This window comes from Erpetoichthys calabaricus, chromosome 3 (assembly GCF_900747795.2).
Source record: "Erpetoichthys calabaricus chromosome 3, fErpCal1.3, whole genome shotgun sequence".
In the NCBI taxonomy this organism is placed as follows: domain Eukaryota; kingdom Metazoa; phylum Chordata; class Cladistia; order Polypteriformes; family Polypteridae; genus Erpetoichthys; species Erpetoichthys calabaricus.
This window is the reverse complement of record NC_041396.2, coordinates 270331778-270346877: the sequence shown is the minus strand read 5'-3', so window position 1 is coordinate 270346877 and position 15100 is coordinate 270331778. Positions and strand designations below refer to the sequence as shown.

The following is a 15100-nucleotide window of genomic DNA, read 5'->3' as shown; positions in this document are numbered from 1 at the left end:
ACCTAGTTGATACTCCTTAAAAACCTTTGCTTTCTCACCCTGACATATTGTGTTGCTCTCTTTCTCGTTAATGAATGTTTCCAAAGGGAATTTACTCTGCCATTTACCTATTTGGTGATGCTCTTGCCTTTGACTATCTCTTGACCTAATGTTAAATGTTAAAGGATTAAACAAATGTGTAGTGATATGCAGTCTTTTCTCAGTCCTCTAGTGCCTATGTTGCTAAACACTTACTTGACTGAATTGGTAGTTTGTCTCTGAAATGTCTTTCATTTGTAGCTTTGATCTTTTTTTTTTTGATAAAAATGATGTACACTCACAAATACATTAGTTCCAGAACCATTTCTAATCTTTTTTGTAAATCCTTTATGACTAGTATTCTGGAATTGTTTTTGTGAGTTTGTTCTTAACATTGCTAATGGCAAAGCTAAAATATTTCCTTATTTGTCTGATATTGTTATCCATCAGTATGGTGCACAACATAACACTGTAATATCTGAAAAAAGTCTTGATTTGGTAAGTAGTCCCCAGTTCCCTAGTGAGTAGCACCCACTGTTACCTCCAGTATAAAATTACAATGAACTACAAAAACCATTCTTTTGGATATTTGTATAATCACCTTACTTTTTATTTATTTATTTATTTCTCAAAATTTCCAAATTTTTTGGTTAAATATGGTGGCCCTAAAAAGGCAAAGCATAAAAACAAAGAGTGCATAAAATAATCAATGTGTAAAATTTTTTAAAAATGAAAAAATAACTGTATGGAATTTAAAAATCAGCATATAAAACTGTACATTAAATTGACATCAAAGGTAATGTGTTAAATTATCAAAATCAAATGTAATCAAAAACTAAAGTGCATTTGATAGGGTAGTGCCAGAAAAAATATTACAAAGTGGGTGTTTAAAATATACTGTACTGACAAAAATGAGTGGAGGGACAGTTCCCTGATTGTTAGCAGTGACCCGTCTCTTCTCAAGACCTTGTAACCAGCTGTATCATGAAGGGCACCAGCAATACCAAACTAGCAGTGCCTAGAAATTAGCAGTACCCATGACCATGGGCTGAAATCTTAACTTTCAATTTTCAGTGGATTTACATATTTTAGATATCCCCTCCACACAATATATAGTATAGTAACCACAGTATAATGATGTTTCTCTGCCTTACTGTGTGTTCTCACATAACCTGTGAATCAGCCACTCTTATTAGAGTCCTAAAATGCTCGAATTCTATAGAATTTCAGCAAAATCCGTTCTTGTTAACTTTTAGCTTATTTGAATATATTTGATTGACAATTGTACTTCTCTTTCATTTCTCAAACCAGATAGATATAATGTTTTTTTTTCTAGTAGTCCACATTTCAGAAACTGCTCTAGAAGAAATTAGCAAGGAAATTGCTCATTTTAATTATTTACTTTGTGTTCCTGAATTTGCATACTCTCGGCCCAAAATTACCTTGTATTTTAAAAATAAAAAGCCCCATGGTGGCAAAATCATCTGTAAAAAGTACAATGCAATGAAATAGTTTATATAATGACATTGTGAATACAGTATGTACATACTGTATATCAGCAAAACTGAATTCATCCTCCTCTGAATTCACCTCATGATATGCCTTTCCACTAGATATTTTATCCTACATCCGGACAATCCTGAATTGTGAACACATGAGAGCTGAAGTTTGATGGCAGATAGGAAACAAACCATAATAGCTTTAAGGGCACAATTACAGCTGCAATATTTTTTTTTTACTAGTGCAACGTCATCTGTAAATTGAGCTATGATCCTTTGCTGTATTTGAAGAAGATGTCAATGTATATATTTTTTTGGGCTCTTATGCACATTTGCTGGTCTTGTCAAATTCCCCTTCTAGTCATGTTACTCTAAATAAAAAAAAAAAATAAAAAAATCACTTTATAACTCTTAAATAAAAAAAAAAAAATGAAAAACCTGAAAAAGAATATTGGTCATACCAGTTAGTCTTTTTTTTTTTCCAATCAGCCCCCAACACGTGCCATCATAATACACAATATCAATGAAGAAAAACATCAGCAACACTGACTAATAAGAAACAAAACTTAATGTGCAAACCTCCCAATTGAAGAATTACTATTAAACACTGATATTTTGGCATTTTAATATCATAACTATATACCACCCTTATGTTCAAAGCTGAATATGGAGTAAATAATACTCTATTTTTGTTGTTACAGCTTATTTTAAACACTGATTTCATACTTCTTGTAAATTATTATCCTTCACATGATTGAAATTTCAGTATTTAAAAGAAAGCTGCTAACATGCAACCATATTACTTTTTATATTTTCTTGTTTACTGAAATGTCTGAAAATCTGTAATCTTCCTAGTTGCTACTTTAAAATTATTTTTAGGAAGCCATACTAACATTGATGAATAATGCAGGATTTAACTTCTTAGAAATATAAAACTATGTGTTCAGTTTGGTAATCATTGTTTACAAATGTTGAGTCATTTGTGGCAGATATACAAATGTCTGAAGCACCCTGATTTAATCTATTCATAGATGTACTTTTTTCTTACCCAGGTGAATTGAAGAACCCAAGTCTCTCAATTCCTAAAGGGACAATTATCGCAGTCATATACACCTTCTTCATTTACCTGTTTTTGTTTTTTATGGTCAGTTTTACTTGTGACAGGTAAGTATGTTTTCTAAGAACAAAGCTTTATTTTTCCGGTGTGTTTAATCCAGGATTAAGATAATGAATTAGTTAGTGATTCCATAAATATAGAGTGAACCCAACAGATATTTTTGATTAAACCACTTGTAATATACATGTTAGAGCAGTATATTCAACCGGTTAGGATCCTATTATTTAGCTACAAGTACAGCTACATGTTTAGATTCTTACATTATGATGCAGACTTTAATTTGTTATAATCATTTTTGATTTTCAATATCTGATATTAAAATGTACAAAAAAACTTATTGATTTATCCTTGTTTGAAGCTGTTAACTGTCCATGGTCAATAAAATAAATAACATTTTAGCATATTTCTCTAAAGGGTTTATGTTTTACCTCATGTTCATTGTAGGAATTTTTGATTATTAATCAATAAGAACACCCACTCAGGGACACCAATAAATGTAGGAATTTTTGATGATTAATAATAAATAAGATGGCCACCCAGGAGGGCTCCATAATAATATGAGATCCATCCATCCATCCATTTTCCAACACGCTGAATCCAAAGACAGGGTCACGGGGGTCTGCTGGAGCCAATCCCAGCCAACACAGGGCACAAGGCAGGAACCAATCCCGGGCAGGGTGCCAACCCACCGCAGGACACACACAAACACACCAAGCACACACTAGGGCCAATTTAGAATCACCAATCCACCTAACCTGCATGTCTTTGGACTGTGGGAGGAAACCGGAGCGCCCGGAGGAAACCCGGGCAGACACAGGGAGAACATGCAAACTCCACGCAGGGAGGACCTGGAAAGCAAACCCGGGTCTCCTAACTGTGAGGCAGCAGCGCTACCACTGCGCCACCGTGCCGCCTAATAATATGAGATTTGACAAGAAATTTTTAACTCAGTTAATTAATTATGTTTTACCTTCAGCAATACAGGTAATCAATCCAATAAAGAAAGACTACTACTTTATTTGCTTTACCTTTCTTTGTTGTAGAAAACTGAGGCACACTTACAGTATTTTAAGAAACATAGTAATAGAATTTATTGATTAACACAAGGATTATAGAAGTATGGTACATGTATATATTGACATATATGGACATAGACGTAGACAGACACCATGTAACATGTAGGCTGGCTGTTTACTGGTATTTAGAGTTCTACTTTATCTTGGCACAGATACATAGTTTTACAATACCACGTTTTTATGGATGATGTCCGACGTTGTGTGGAGCTGTTCTTTTGTTGTTGGTCTGGGTTCATGTGGAAGATTCATCATGCATTGGAGCGTACTCATTCTCTTTGCTGTATGATTTTTGTCAGTGCTGTTCTGCTGCTCCCTCTGCTTGCATTCTGCTGTCTTTTGTCACTTCATAGGAAAAAGGCTTTACTTATTCTGGCCCAAGAGTTTAGATGCTGAAGTTCTCTTCTTGAAGTAATGGCTTATCGGCCTTATCAGAATATTGACACACAGCTTAGCTTGACAGACTGGGTTCCACCTTCTGGTCCACAAAAATAAGAATTTGTCGATTGCGACTCTCCAAGCAAGATCATCTCATAGCTTTTACATTCATAGATCAGGATTCAGAAGTTTTCAGTCATTTTGGAGAATTCCTCCTTCCCTGAGAAAATCCCAGGGTGGGTGCCCAAAGAGAACCCCTGAACTTATCTCCTCTCTTTGCTTCTTCCCACTACTTCTCACTTACTTTAAGAGAAGTGCATGTGGTTTTAAAGGAAGTTTGAACTTTCTCCTGATTGGCTTAAAGTCGCTTCCAGTTACAAAATCATTGTCTTTTAATAAGTGGGTTCTTCTGTGCATTTTACTTGTCATCCCTTGAATTATAGGTCTTCGTCCTTGTTTGTCTTGTCAATTTCGTGCCTTCTGGTTCAAGAGGTCAGCATAGGGGCTTCTGGAGAGATGTCTGATGAACTCTAATTTACACCTTTGTTATCAGATGAAGTCCAGCAGATCCTGGTACAAGCTGGAGTTCAATCACTTAGTTTGGAATGCAAGTGGAGGTTTTGTGCAGCTGGATGCCTGCATCCCTGTTAAATCTGCTTTCTTAACAGACGTGGTGAGCATTGAAAGCCTAGCAGAATGGGCAATGCCCACTTTGTCCTACATTATTTTTTTTCTAAATAGTTTAATTTGCACTGGGAACCTTGGGTATTTGCTAACTTCAGATACTTACAGACTAAAAACTAATTACTAAATTAAACTGTTTTGTCAAGGGCATTGGACAAGCCATGCAAAAATGCATTCATCCCTGGTCAATTAAGTATATGTTTTATTATTATTACTTTTCAATGTGTATCACCTGGGCACATTAGCTTACAACTATACATACATTTATGAATTTTATAAAATGCATTATCAATGACCCTGTTGTAACAACAGGTCTCAGAACAGGGTCACGACTACCATTACCTAGAGGAAAGTGAATTCTGTCATTTCACTACTGACATTTTGCAATAAATAAAGCACCTTCTGAAACTCAGATTTGGATTTTTAATTGTTAATCAAAAGAAAAACAAACTCTAATAAGGTATGTAATGATTTCCAGAAAGGTGTCTTTTGTTTTTCCTGTTATAATGTCAAGAGCCCATAAGTAGCACCTGTTGTTACATCTCAGTTCCTCATCTGGTATCCTGCCAATTTCTCTCAGCAACCAGGAAGAACAAAAAATATTAAAGCCACCGTAATGAAAATAAGGATGCATATGCATTGATTCTTATTTCTTTCACATTTGTTGTTTGTGTCATAGATTGCTGCTCCTGGAAGACAACGGCTTTTTTAAGAAAATCAATGTCTGGTCACCTTTTGTCACTATTGGGATTTACTCTACGTCTCTGTCAGCTTCAATGAGCACATTGATTGGTGCTTCTCGCATTCTCCATGCACTCTCCAAGGATGACCTTTTTGGTAAGAAGTTTGTCTTCTTTTAATGATAACATTTCATTGTTCAAATATAATGGATTGCCTCAGTTTATGTGTTTTGTGAATGGTAACTATGTTGGTGACTTTCATTTATGTCAGAAAATATTTTCCCATTTATATATTTTTAAGAGCACAAGTAGCTAAAAAAACTACTTAGCATTCTACCCAACATAAGTCTTTTTTTCTTTTTTTAGTGGCATTATATAATAGGATGTTTACTTCTCAAGCACTAGTAAGATATGTACAGTGGTGTGAAAAACTATTTGCCCCCTTCCTGATTTCTTATTCTTTTGCATGTTTGTCACACAAAATGTTTCTGATCATCAAACACATTTAACCATTAGTCAAATATAACACAAGTAAACACAAAATGCAGTTTGTAAATGGTGGTTTTTATTATTTAGAGAGAAAAAAAAATCCAAACCTACATGGCCCTGTGTGAAAAAGTAATTGCCCCCCTGAACCTAATAACTGGTTGGGCCACCCTTAGCAGCAATAACTGCAATCAAGCGTTTGCGATAACTTGCAATGAGTCTTTTACAGCGCTCTGGAGGAATTTTGGCCCACTCATCTTTGCAAAATTGTTGTAATTCAGCTTTATTTGAGGGTTTTCTAGCATGAACCGCCTTTTTAAGGTCATGCCATAGCATCTCAATTGGATTCAGGTCAGGACTTTGACTAGGCCACTCCAAAGTCTTCATTTTGTTTTTCTTCAGCCATTCAGAGGTGGATTTGCTGGTGTGTTTTGGGTCATTGTCCTGTTGCAGCACCCAAGATCGCTTCAGCTTGAGTTGACGAACAGATGGCCTGAGATTCTCCTTCAGGATTTTTTGGTAGACAGTAGAATTCATGGTTCCATCTATCACAGCAAGCCTTCCAGGTCCTGAAGCAGCAAAACAACCCCAGACCATCACACTACCACCACCATATTTTACTGTTGGTATGATGTTCTTTTTCTGAAATGCTGTGTTCCTTTTACGCCAGATGTAACGGGACATTTGCCTTCCAAAAAGTTCAACTTTTGTCTCATCAGTCCACAAGGTATTTTCCCAAAAGTCTTGGCAATCATTGAGATGTTTCTTAGCAAAATTGAGACGAGCCCTAATGTTCTTTTTGCTTAACAGTGGTTTGCGTCTTGGAAATCTGCCATGCAGGCCGTTTTTGCCCAGTCTCTTTCTTATGGTGGAGTCGTGAACACTGACCTTAATTGAGGCAAGTGAGGCCTGCAGTTCTTTAGACGTCGTCCTGGGGTCTTTTGTGACCTCTCGGATGAGTCGTCTCTGCGCTCTTGGGGTAATTTTGGTCAGCCGGCCACTCCTGGGAAGGTTCACCACTGTTCCATGTTTTTGCCATTTGTGGATAATGGCTCTCACTGTGGTTCGCTGGAGTCCCAAAGCTTTAGAAATGGCTTTATAACCTTTACCAGACTGATAGATCTCAATTACTTCTGTTCTCATTTGTTCCTGAATTTCTTTGGATCTTGGCATGATGTCTAGCTTTTGAGGTGCTTTTGGTCTACTTCTCTGTGTCAGGCAGCTCCTATTTAAGTGATTTCTTGATTGAAACAGGTGTGGCAGTAATCAGGCCTGGGGGTGGCTACGGAAATTGAACTCAGGTGTGATACACCACAGTTAGGTTATTTTTTAACAAGGGGGCAATTACTTTTTCACACAGGGCCATGTAGGTTTGGATTTTTTTTCTCTCTAAATAATAAAAAACATCATTTAAAAACTGCATTTTGTGTTTACTTGTGTTATATTTGACTAATGGTTAAATGTGTTTGATGATCAGAAACATTTTGTGTGACAAACATGCAAAAGAATAAGAAATCAGAAAGGGGGCAAATAGTTTTTCACACCACTGTATAACATGAGAAAAATCTAAGTTTGAACTTAATTAACAAAAGAGTAATATAATAGCTTGGTCCCTACAGCAGAATGCAGGTGAACATTAAACCATTAAAGATTCATTGAGAATGAAAAAAGTGTACTTTTGGCTACTTATTTAAATTGAATTATTGATTTTAAAAAATGGCGGACATGATAGCACTGTAGATATTGTTGCTGCCTGACAGAGATTCAGCTCGTTATCAGTGGGTGTAGTTTCTATATTGTTTTTCATATTCTACTTTTGTTTGCTTAGCTTCCATTGTGAGAGTCCAGTTTTTTTCCTATAAACAGTCATATGATAAAGTTTGGGAACCCCTCTTAATTCTTTGGATTTTTGTTTATCATTGGCTGTGCTTTCAAAGTAGCAACTTCCTTTTAATATATGACATGCCTTTTGGAAACAGTAGTATTTCAGCAGTGACATCAAGTTTATTGGATTAACAGAAAATATGCAATATGCATCATAAAATTAGATAGGTGCATAAATTTGGGCACCCCGTCAGAGATATTACATCAATACTTAGTTGAGCTTCCTTTTGCAAATATAACATCCTCTAGATGCCTTCTATAGCCTTTGATGAGTGTCTGGATTCTGGATGGAGATATTATTTTGACCATTCTTCCATACAAAATCTCTCCAGTTCAGTTAAATTTGATGGCTGCCGAGCATGGACAGCCTGCTTCAAATCATCCCATAGATTTTCGATGATATTTAAGTCCAGGGACTGTGACGGCCATTCCAGAACATTGTACTTCTCCCTCTGCATGAATGCCTTTGTAGATTTCGAACTGTGTTTTGGGTCATTGTCTTGTTGGAATATCCAACCCCTGCGTAACTTCATTTTTGTGACTGATGCTTGAACATTATCCTGAAGAATTTTTTGATACTGGGTTGAATTCATCCGACCCTCGACTTTAACAAGGTCCCCAGTCCCTGAACTAGCCACACAGCCCCACAGCATGATGGAACCTCCACCAAATTTGACAGTAGGTAGCAGGTGTTTTATTGGAATGCGGTGTTCTTCTTCCGCCATGCAAAGCGCTTTTTGTTATGATCAAATAACTCAATTGTTGTCTCATCAGTCCAAAGCACTTTGTTCCAAAATGAATCTGGCTCCTCTAAATGAGCATTTACATACAACAAGTGACTCTGTTTCTGGCGTGAGTGCAGAAAGGGCTTCTTTCTCATCACCCAGCCATACAAATGTTCTTTGCACAAATTGCGCTGAATTGTAGAATGATGTACAGATGCACCATCTGCAGCAAGATGTTCTTGCAGGTCTTTGGAGGCGATCTGTAGGTTGTCTGTAACCATTCTCACAATCCTGCACATATGCTGCTCCTGTATTTTTTTCTTGGCCTGCCAGACCTGGGTTTAACAGCAACTGGTCCTGTGGCCTTCCATTTCCTTATTCCATTCCTTACAGTTGAAACTGACAGTTTAAACCTCTGAGATAGCTTTTTGTAGCCTTCCCCTAAACCATGATACTGAACAATCTTTGTTTTCAGATCTTTTGAGGATCCCATGCTGTCACTCTTCAGAGGAGAGTCAAAGGGAAGCACAACTTGCAATTGACCACCTTAAATACCTTTTCTCATGATTGGACACACCTGTCTATGAAGTTCAAGGCTTCACGAGCTAATCCAACCAATTTGGTGTTCCAAGTAATCAGTATTGAGCAGAAACATGCATTCAAATCAGCAAAAATACAAGGGGACCCACATTTTTGCACAGCCAGTTTTTCACATTTGATTTAATTTCATACAACTAAATACTGCTTCACTAAAAATCTTTGTTCGGAAAACACCCCAGTACTCAGATGTTCCTAGAAAATGAAAGATATACCACTGTTATCTTTTTTGTTGAAAGTAGAGTAAATTATTATGCAGGCTGAGAGGGGTTCCCAAACTTTTTCATATGACTGTATTTAGTACTCCCTATATCCATGTTATAATATTCTTTTCCGTTTGGGGTGGGACACCTGTATCATGTTATGGGCCTTATTGTGACCTAAATTTCTCTTTCTGACTGAAGCCATCTTTGCTTTAAGTGTTTTGTAAATATCTTACTATGTGGTGTATGATTTTGTCCCTCCGTCTTTCTGAGGTGGGTCGGCAGAGTTCAAGTTTGAAAATGGTCCTAGACAAAAATTTTCAAAAACAGTCCTGTCAAAAGTTTGCATGGCTTTGAAAGTAGACCAAAACTGTTTTAGAAATAAGTTACCATGAATAATACAGAATTGGACAGAAAGCAAACACTCAGGCATTTGATGTGGAACATCTTGGCCGTGGCAACACGAAACACTCTCTTGCATAACGACATGTTTATACCATGTTATTTTTTTGGTTTTCTATCTTATAACTGTCAAAAGCATGTATACACTACATTTATTGCACATATTGTAGTGTACTATACATACAGTAGATGGAATAACTTCAAAACTTTGGCCATGTGACAAAAGTGTTTTATATCCATTGTTATGTATAATGGAGAAAAACTTCATCTTCCTCCATAGTCTCTCAGGGCATATCACTTATTCTTAAGTTGGTGCATCAAATATTAAAGTATATGGGTTACCAGTTCTTTTTTTCTTTCCTCATAAGGGTTGTCTACAAGATTACCAATAATCAACCACCTTTTCTTAAAGATGTTTTGAATGCTTTAGTAAACATACAAGTGATGAAGCAATTGTCTCTTCGTATAAGAATTCCTCTGTATAATACAGTGTTTTTTAGTACTATATTTATATGTTTAATAATTTTTCATCCATCTGGTGAGAATAAGGTGCCAATAGTATAGTATGTTTCAGCAGGAAACTCAGTGTCTTTCAGTTGCGAAAATGATCAGCATTTCACTCAGCAACCCAAAGATGCAACACATGATGGCATTTGTTAGGATAAGAGTAGATAATTAGACACATTTGGAAAACTTTAGGGAGAGGTAGATGGTTGGTTCATTTAAAGGGGGCCTGCAGATTATATGAAGAGAAACCTCATTAGTCTGAAAACAAATTCTAGAAACTTTCACTTCTTACATTGGTCTAAATTATCAATCTTCAATTTGCTTTTGTTTTATTTTTGCTCCATTTTTTATTTATAAATTGTAAAAGTTTCTGATATGTATGTATTAGTATTAACTTTTAAGATAAACTTCATTGACAGTTTTTTGAATTTTAAATTACTTCTCCTTCTTTCGGCTGCTCCTGTTAGGGGCTGCCACAAAAGATCATCTTTTTCCATATCTTTCTGTTCTCTACATCTTGCTCTGTGACACCCAGCACCTGCATGTCCTCTCTCACCACATCCATAAACCTCCTTGTAAGCCTTCCTCTTTTCCACTTACCTGGCAGTTGTATCTTTAACATCCTTTTCCCAATATACCCAGCATCTCTCCTCTGCACATGTCCAAACCAATGCAATCTCGCCTCTCTGACTTTGTACCTAACCATCCAACCTGAGCTGACCCTCTAATGTACTTGTTCCTAATCGTATCCATCCTCGTCACACCCAGTGCAAATCTTAGCATCTTTAACTCTGCTACCTCCAGCTCTGTCTCCTGCTTTCTGGTCAGTGCCACCGTCTCCAACCCATATAACATAGCTGGTCTCACTACCGTCCTGTAGACCTTCCCTTTCACTCTTGCTGATAACCGTCTGTCACAAACTACTCCTGACACTCTTCTCCATCCATTCCACCTGCACTCTTTTTTTCACCTCTCTTCCACAATGCCCTGTTACTCTGTACTGTTGATCCCAAGTATTTAAACTCATCCACCTTCACCAACTCTACTCCTTGCATCCTCACCATTCCACTGACCTCACTCTCATTTACACCTATGTATTCTGTCTTCTTCCTACTGACCTTCATTCCTCTCCTCTCCACAGCATATCTCCACCTCTCCAGGGTCTCTACAACCTGCTCCCTACTATCGCTACAGATCACAATGTCATCAGCAAACATCATAGTCCACGGGGACTCCTGTCTAATCTTGTCTGTCAACCTGTCCATCACCACTGCAAATAAGAAAGGGCTCAGAGCCGATCCCTGATATAATCCCACCTCCACCTTGAATGCATCCGTCACTCCTACCGTAGACCTCACCACCATCACACTTCCCTCGTACATATCCTGTACATCTCTTACGTACCTCTCTTTCACTCCCTACTTCCTCATACAATACCACAGCTCTTCTCAAGGCACCCTGTCATATGCTTTCTCCAGGTCCACAAAGACACAATGTAACTCCTTTTGGCCTTCTCTATACTTCTCCATCTACATCCTCAGAGCAAACATCACATTTGTGGTGCTCTTTCTTAGCATGAAACCATACTGCTGCTCACTAATCATCACCTCACTTCTTAACCTAGTTTCCACTTCTCTTTCCCATAACTTCATTTTATGGCTCATCAATTTTAACCCCCTGTTGTTACTGCAGTCCTGCACATCACCCTTATTCTTAAATATCAGCACCAGTACACTTCTTCTTCCACAAGTATGTCATCTGGACCAACAGCCTTTCCATTTTTCATCCTCTTCATAGCTGTCCTTACTTCCTCCTTGCTAATCCGTTGCACTTCCTGAATCACTAACTTCCCCTTAATCATCCAACCTTCTCTCTTTCTCGTTCTCTTCATTCATCAGCCTCGCCTTTTCTTTAGCCTTCGCCATCTCTCTGTTCACCTTGCACCTTATCTCCTTGTACTCTTGTCTACTTTCTCCAGCTCTCTGACAATCCCACTTCTTCTTTGCCATCCTCTTCCTCTGTATACTCTCCTGTGTTTCCTCATTCCACCACCACGGTTCCTTTTCCTCCTTCCTCTGTCCAGATGACACACCAAGCACCTTTCTTGCTGCCACCCTTACTACTTCTGCTGTAGTTTCCCAACTGTCTGGTAAATCTTCTCTGCCACCCAGTGCCTGTCTCACCTCCTCCCTAACTCAACCTTGCAGTCTTCCTTTTTCAAGTTCCACCATTTGATCTTTTGTCCTCACTCCCTTCCTCTTCTTGATGTCCAACGTCATCCTACAGACCACCATCCTATGCTGCTTAACTACACTTTCCCCTGCCACCACTTTGCAGTCTTCAATCTCCTTCATATTGACTCTTTTGCATAGGATGTAATCTACCTGTGTGCATCTTCCTCCACTCTTGTACATCACCCTATGTTCCTCCCTCTTCTTAAAATACATATTCACCACAGCCATGTCCATCCTTTTGGCATAAGCCACTATCATCTGATCTTCTTCATTCCTCTCCTTGACACCATACCTACCCATCACCTCCTCGTCATCTCTGTTCCCTTCACCAGCATGTCCATTGAAATCCGCTCCAATCACCACTTTCTGGGGCTCAACCGATCTGGTGGAAATTTATATTGTTGTCCACATTTTGATTTGGCAAAATTTTACACTGGATACCCTTCCTGACTTAACCCTCCCCATTTATCCCGGCTTGGGTCTGGCACAAAGAAATACACTGGTTTGTGCATTGCCTGTGTCTGGGTTATATTATTTTAATAATCTGTTTTTGATTATTATTGGCTAAGGTTAAGACTTCATTATTTCTGTTTAATTTTCCATGTGTATGATTATTTGGAACAAGAGCATGTATTTGCATATATACCATGTATTAGGGCTTCTGTTGATTAAAAAAAAAATTTAAATAAGATTACAATTTTTAATTGAAATGTACTGCATATTAATTGCAATTTATCATATTTCCTTCAAGCATATTAATATTTTTGTATAAAGCAGAAATAATTGGTTAATTTCTAATCTACAACTGAAATCAGTTTACCTATGCAATTGTGTAACAGAAACAATGCCCAATGACAACCAAACATTTGGGATAACCAAATAAGTATGGTTTGAACTGCTATGTTGCAAGACAACATACGTAAATCACTAACAATTGCACAAACAATTAAACATTAAGAATATAAACATAAAATCATGGTTTGAGCAACTTTTGTGTACAATCAGCTCTGTTTTAGCGCAGATTGTGCTTAGTTGTGTGATACACATGAGTCAAGTCCACAGCTGTTACCTGGAGAGGAGGAGTCATTAGATTAGAATTATGTATAGATTATGCTTCAAAATAGTAAAGGAGAGACTGAAAAAAACTTGTGAATTTGTATTTGATATGGTTATTTATTTAGCACATTGTCATCTGCTGTTTAGCTGCTCAGACATGGGTGTCACTTGCTTTGTGCTGTTTAAGGACAGATATTCCACCATGCGTGAATGAAGTGCTCAATGGCAAGCATATATGTCACCAGGGACATGACTGACCCACTGGCATTCTATGTCACACTCAGCGTAGCATGTACTGTCATAGCATAATGGCAAGGATGACGCTGACGCACTCAACAGTGTGTGTCTCACTCAGCACACAGTGTTTGTACGTACATCTGCAGTGTTCGCGCAATACAAACATGAAACTCATTCACTCTGCTTGTATCATCAATAGCAATCCTGGAAGTGATAAAGTGCTGGAGACCCTCTACTACTAATAATAGACTTTGAAACATTTGCTGCTTCATTAACAACGTGCATGTCTAGCGTGGTCAAATTTACCAGACTGAATTAACGCACGTAGAAGTTGGGTTAAAGTACAGTATTTAATTCCAGAACATAAATATATTAATGGTGCTTTTATTTATACTGCTCAAAAAAATGAAAGGAATACTTTTTAATCAGAGAATAGCATCAAGTCAATGAAACTTCTGGGATATTGATCTGGACAATTAAGTAGCAGAGGGGGTTGTTAATCAGTTTCAGCTGCTTTGGTGTTAATGAAATTAACAACAGGTGCACTAGAGGGGCAACAATGAGACAACCCCAAAGCAGGAATGGTTTAATAGGTGGAGGCCACTGACATTTTTTCCTCTTTTCTGACTTTTTTTTCACTAGTTTTGCATTTGGCTACGGTCAGTGTCACTAATGGTAGCATAAGGTGATACCTGGACCTTACAGAGGTTGCACAGGTAATCCAACTTCTCCAGGATGGCATATCAATACGTGCCATTGCCAGAAGGTTTGTTGTGTCCCCCAGCACAGTCTCAAGGACATGGAGGAGATTCCAGGAGACAGGCAGTTACTCTAGGAGAGCTGGACAGGGCCGTAGAAGGTCCTTAACCCATCAGCAGGGCCGGTATCTGCTCCTTTGGGCAAGGAGGAACAAGATGAGCACTGCCAGAGCCTTACAAAATGACCTCAAGCAGGCCACTGGTGTGAATGTCTCTGACCAAACAATCAGAAACAGACTTCATGAGGGTGGCCTGAGGGCCTGATGCCCTCTAGTGGGCCCTGTGCTCACTGCCTGGCACCATGGAGCTCGATTGGCATTTACCATAAAATACCAGAATTGGCAGGTCCACCACTGGCGCCCTGTGCTTTTCACAGATGAGAGCGGGTTGTCCCTGAGCACGTGTGACAGACGTGAAAGGGTCTGGAGAAGCCGTGGAGAACGTTATGCTGCCTGTAACATCGTTCAGAATGACCAATTTGGTGGTGAGTCAGTGATGGTCTAGGGAGGCATATCCACGGAGGGATGCACAAACCTCTACAGGATAGACAATGGCACCTTGA

At 38.2% G+C, this 15100-nt stretch overlaps 1 protein-coding gene across 2 annotated transcripts in view; it reads left to right on the top strand.

Annotated features, from left to right (window-relative positions):
- The window catches only part of slc12a9 (solute carrier family 12 member 9), a 95865-nt gene that overhangs the window by 45018 nt on the left and 35747 nt on the right, over positions 1–15100 (top strand). For both annotated transcript variants that reach the window (XM_028798274.2, XM_028798273.2), the window contains 2 exons: positions 2570–2681; positions 5449–5606. In XM_028798274.2, the coding sequence (XP_028654107.1) occupies positions 2570–2681; positions 5449–5606 (270 nt within the window). The remainder of the gene's footprint in view (positions 1–2569; positions 2682–5448; positions 5607–15100) is intronic.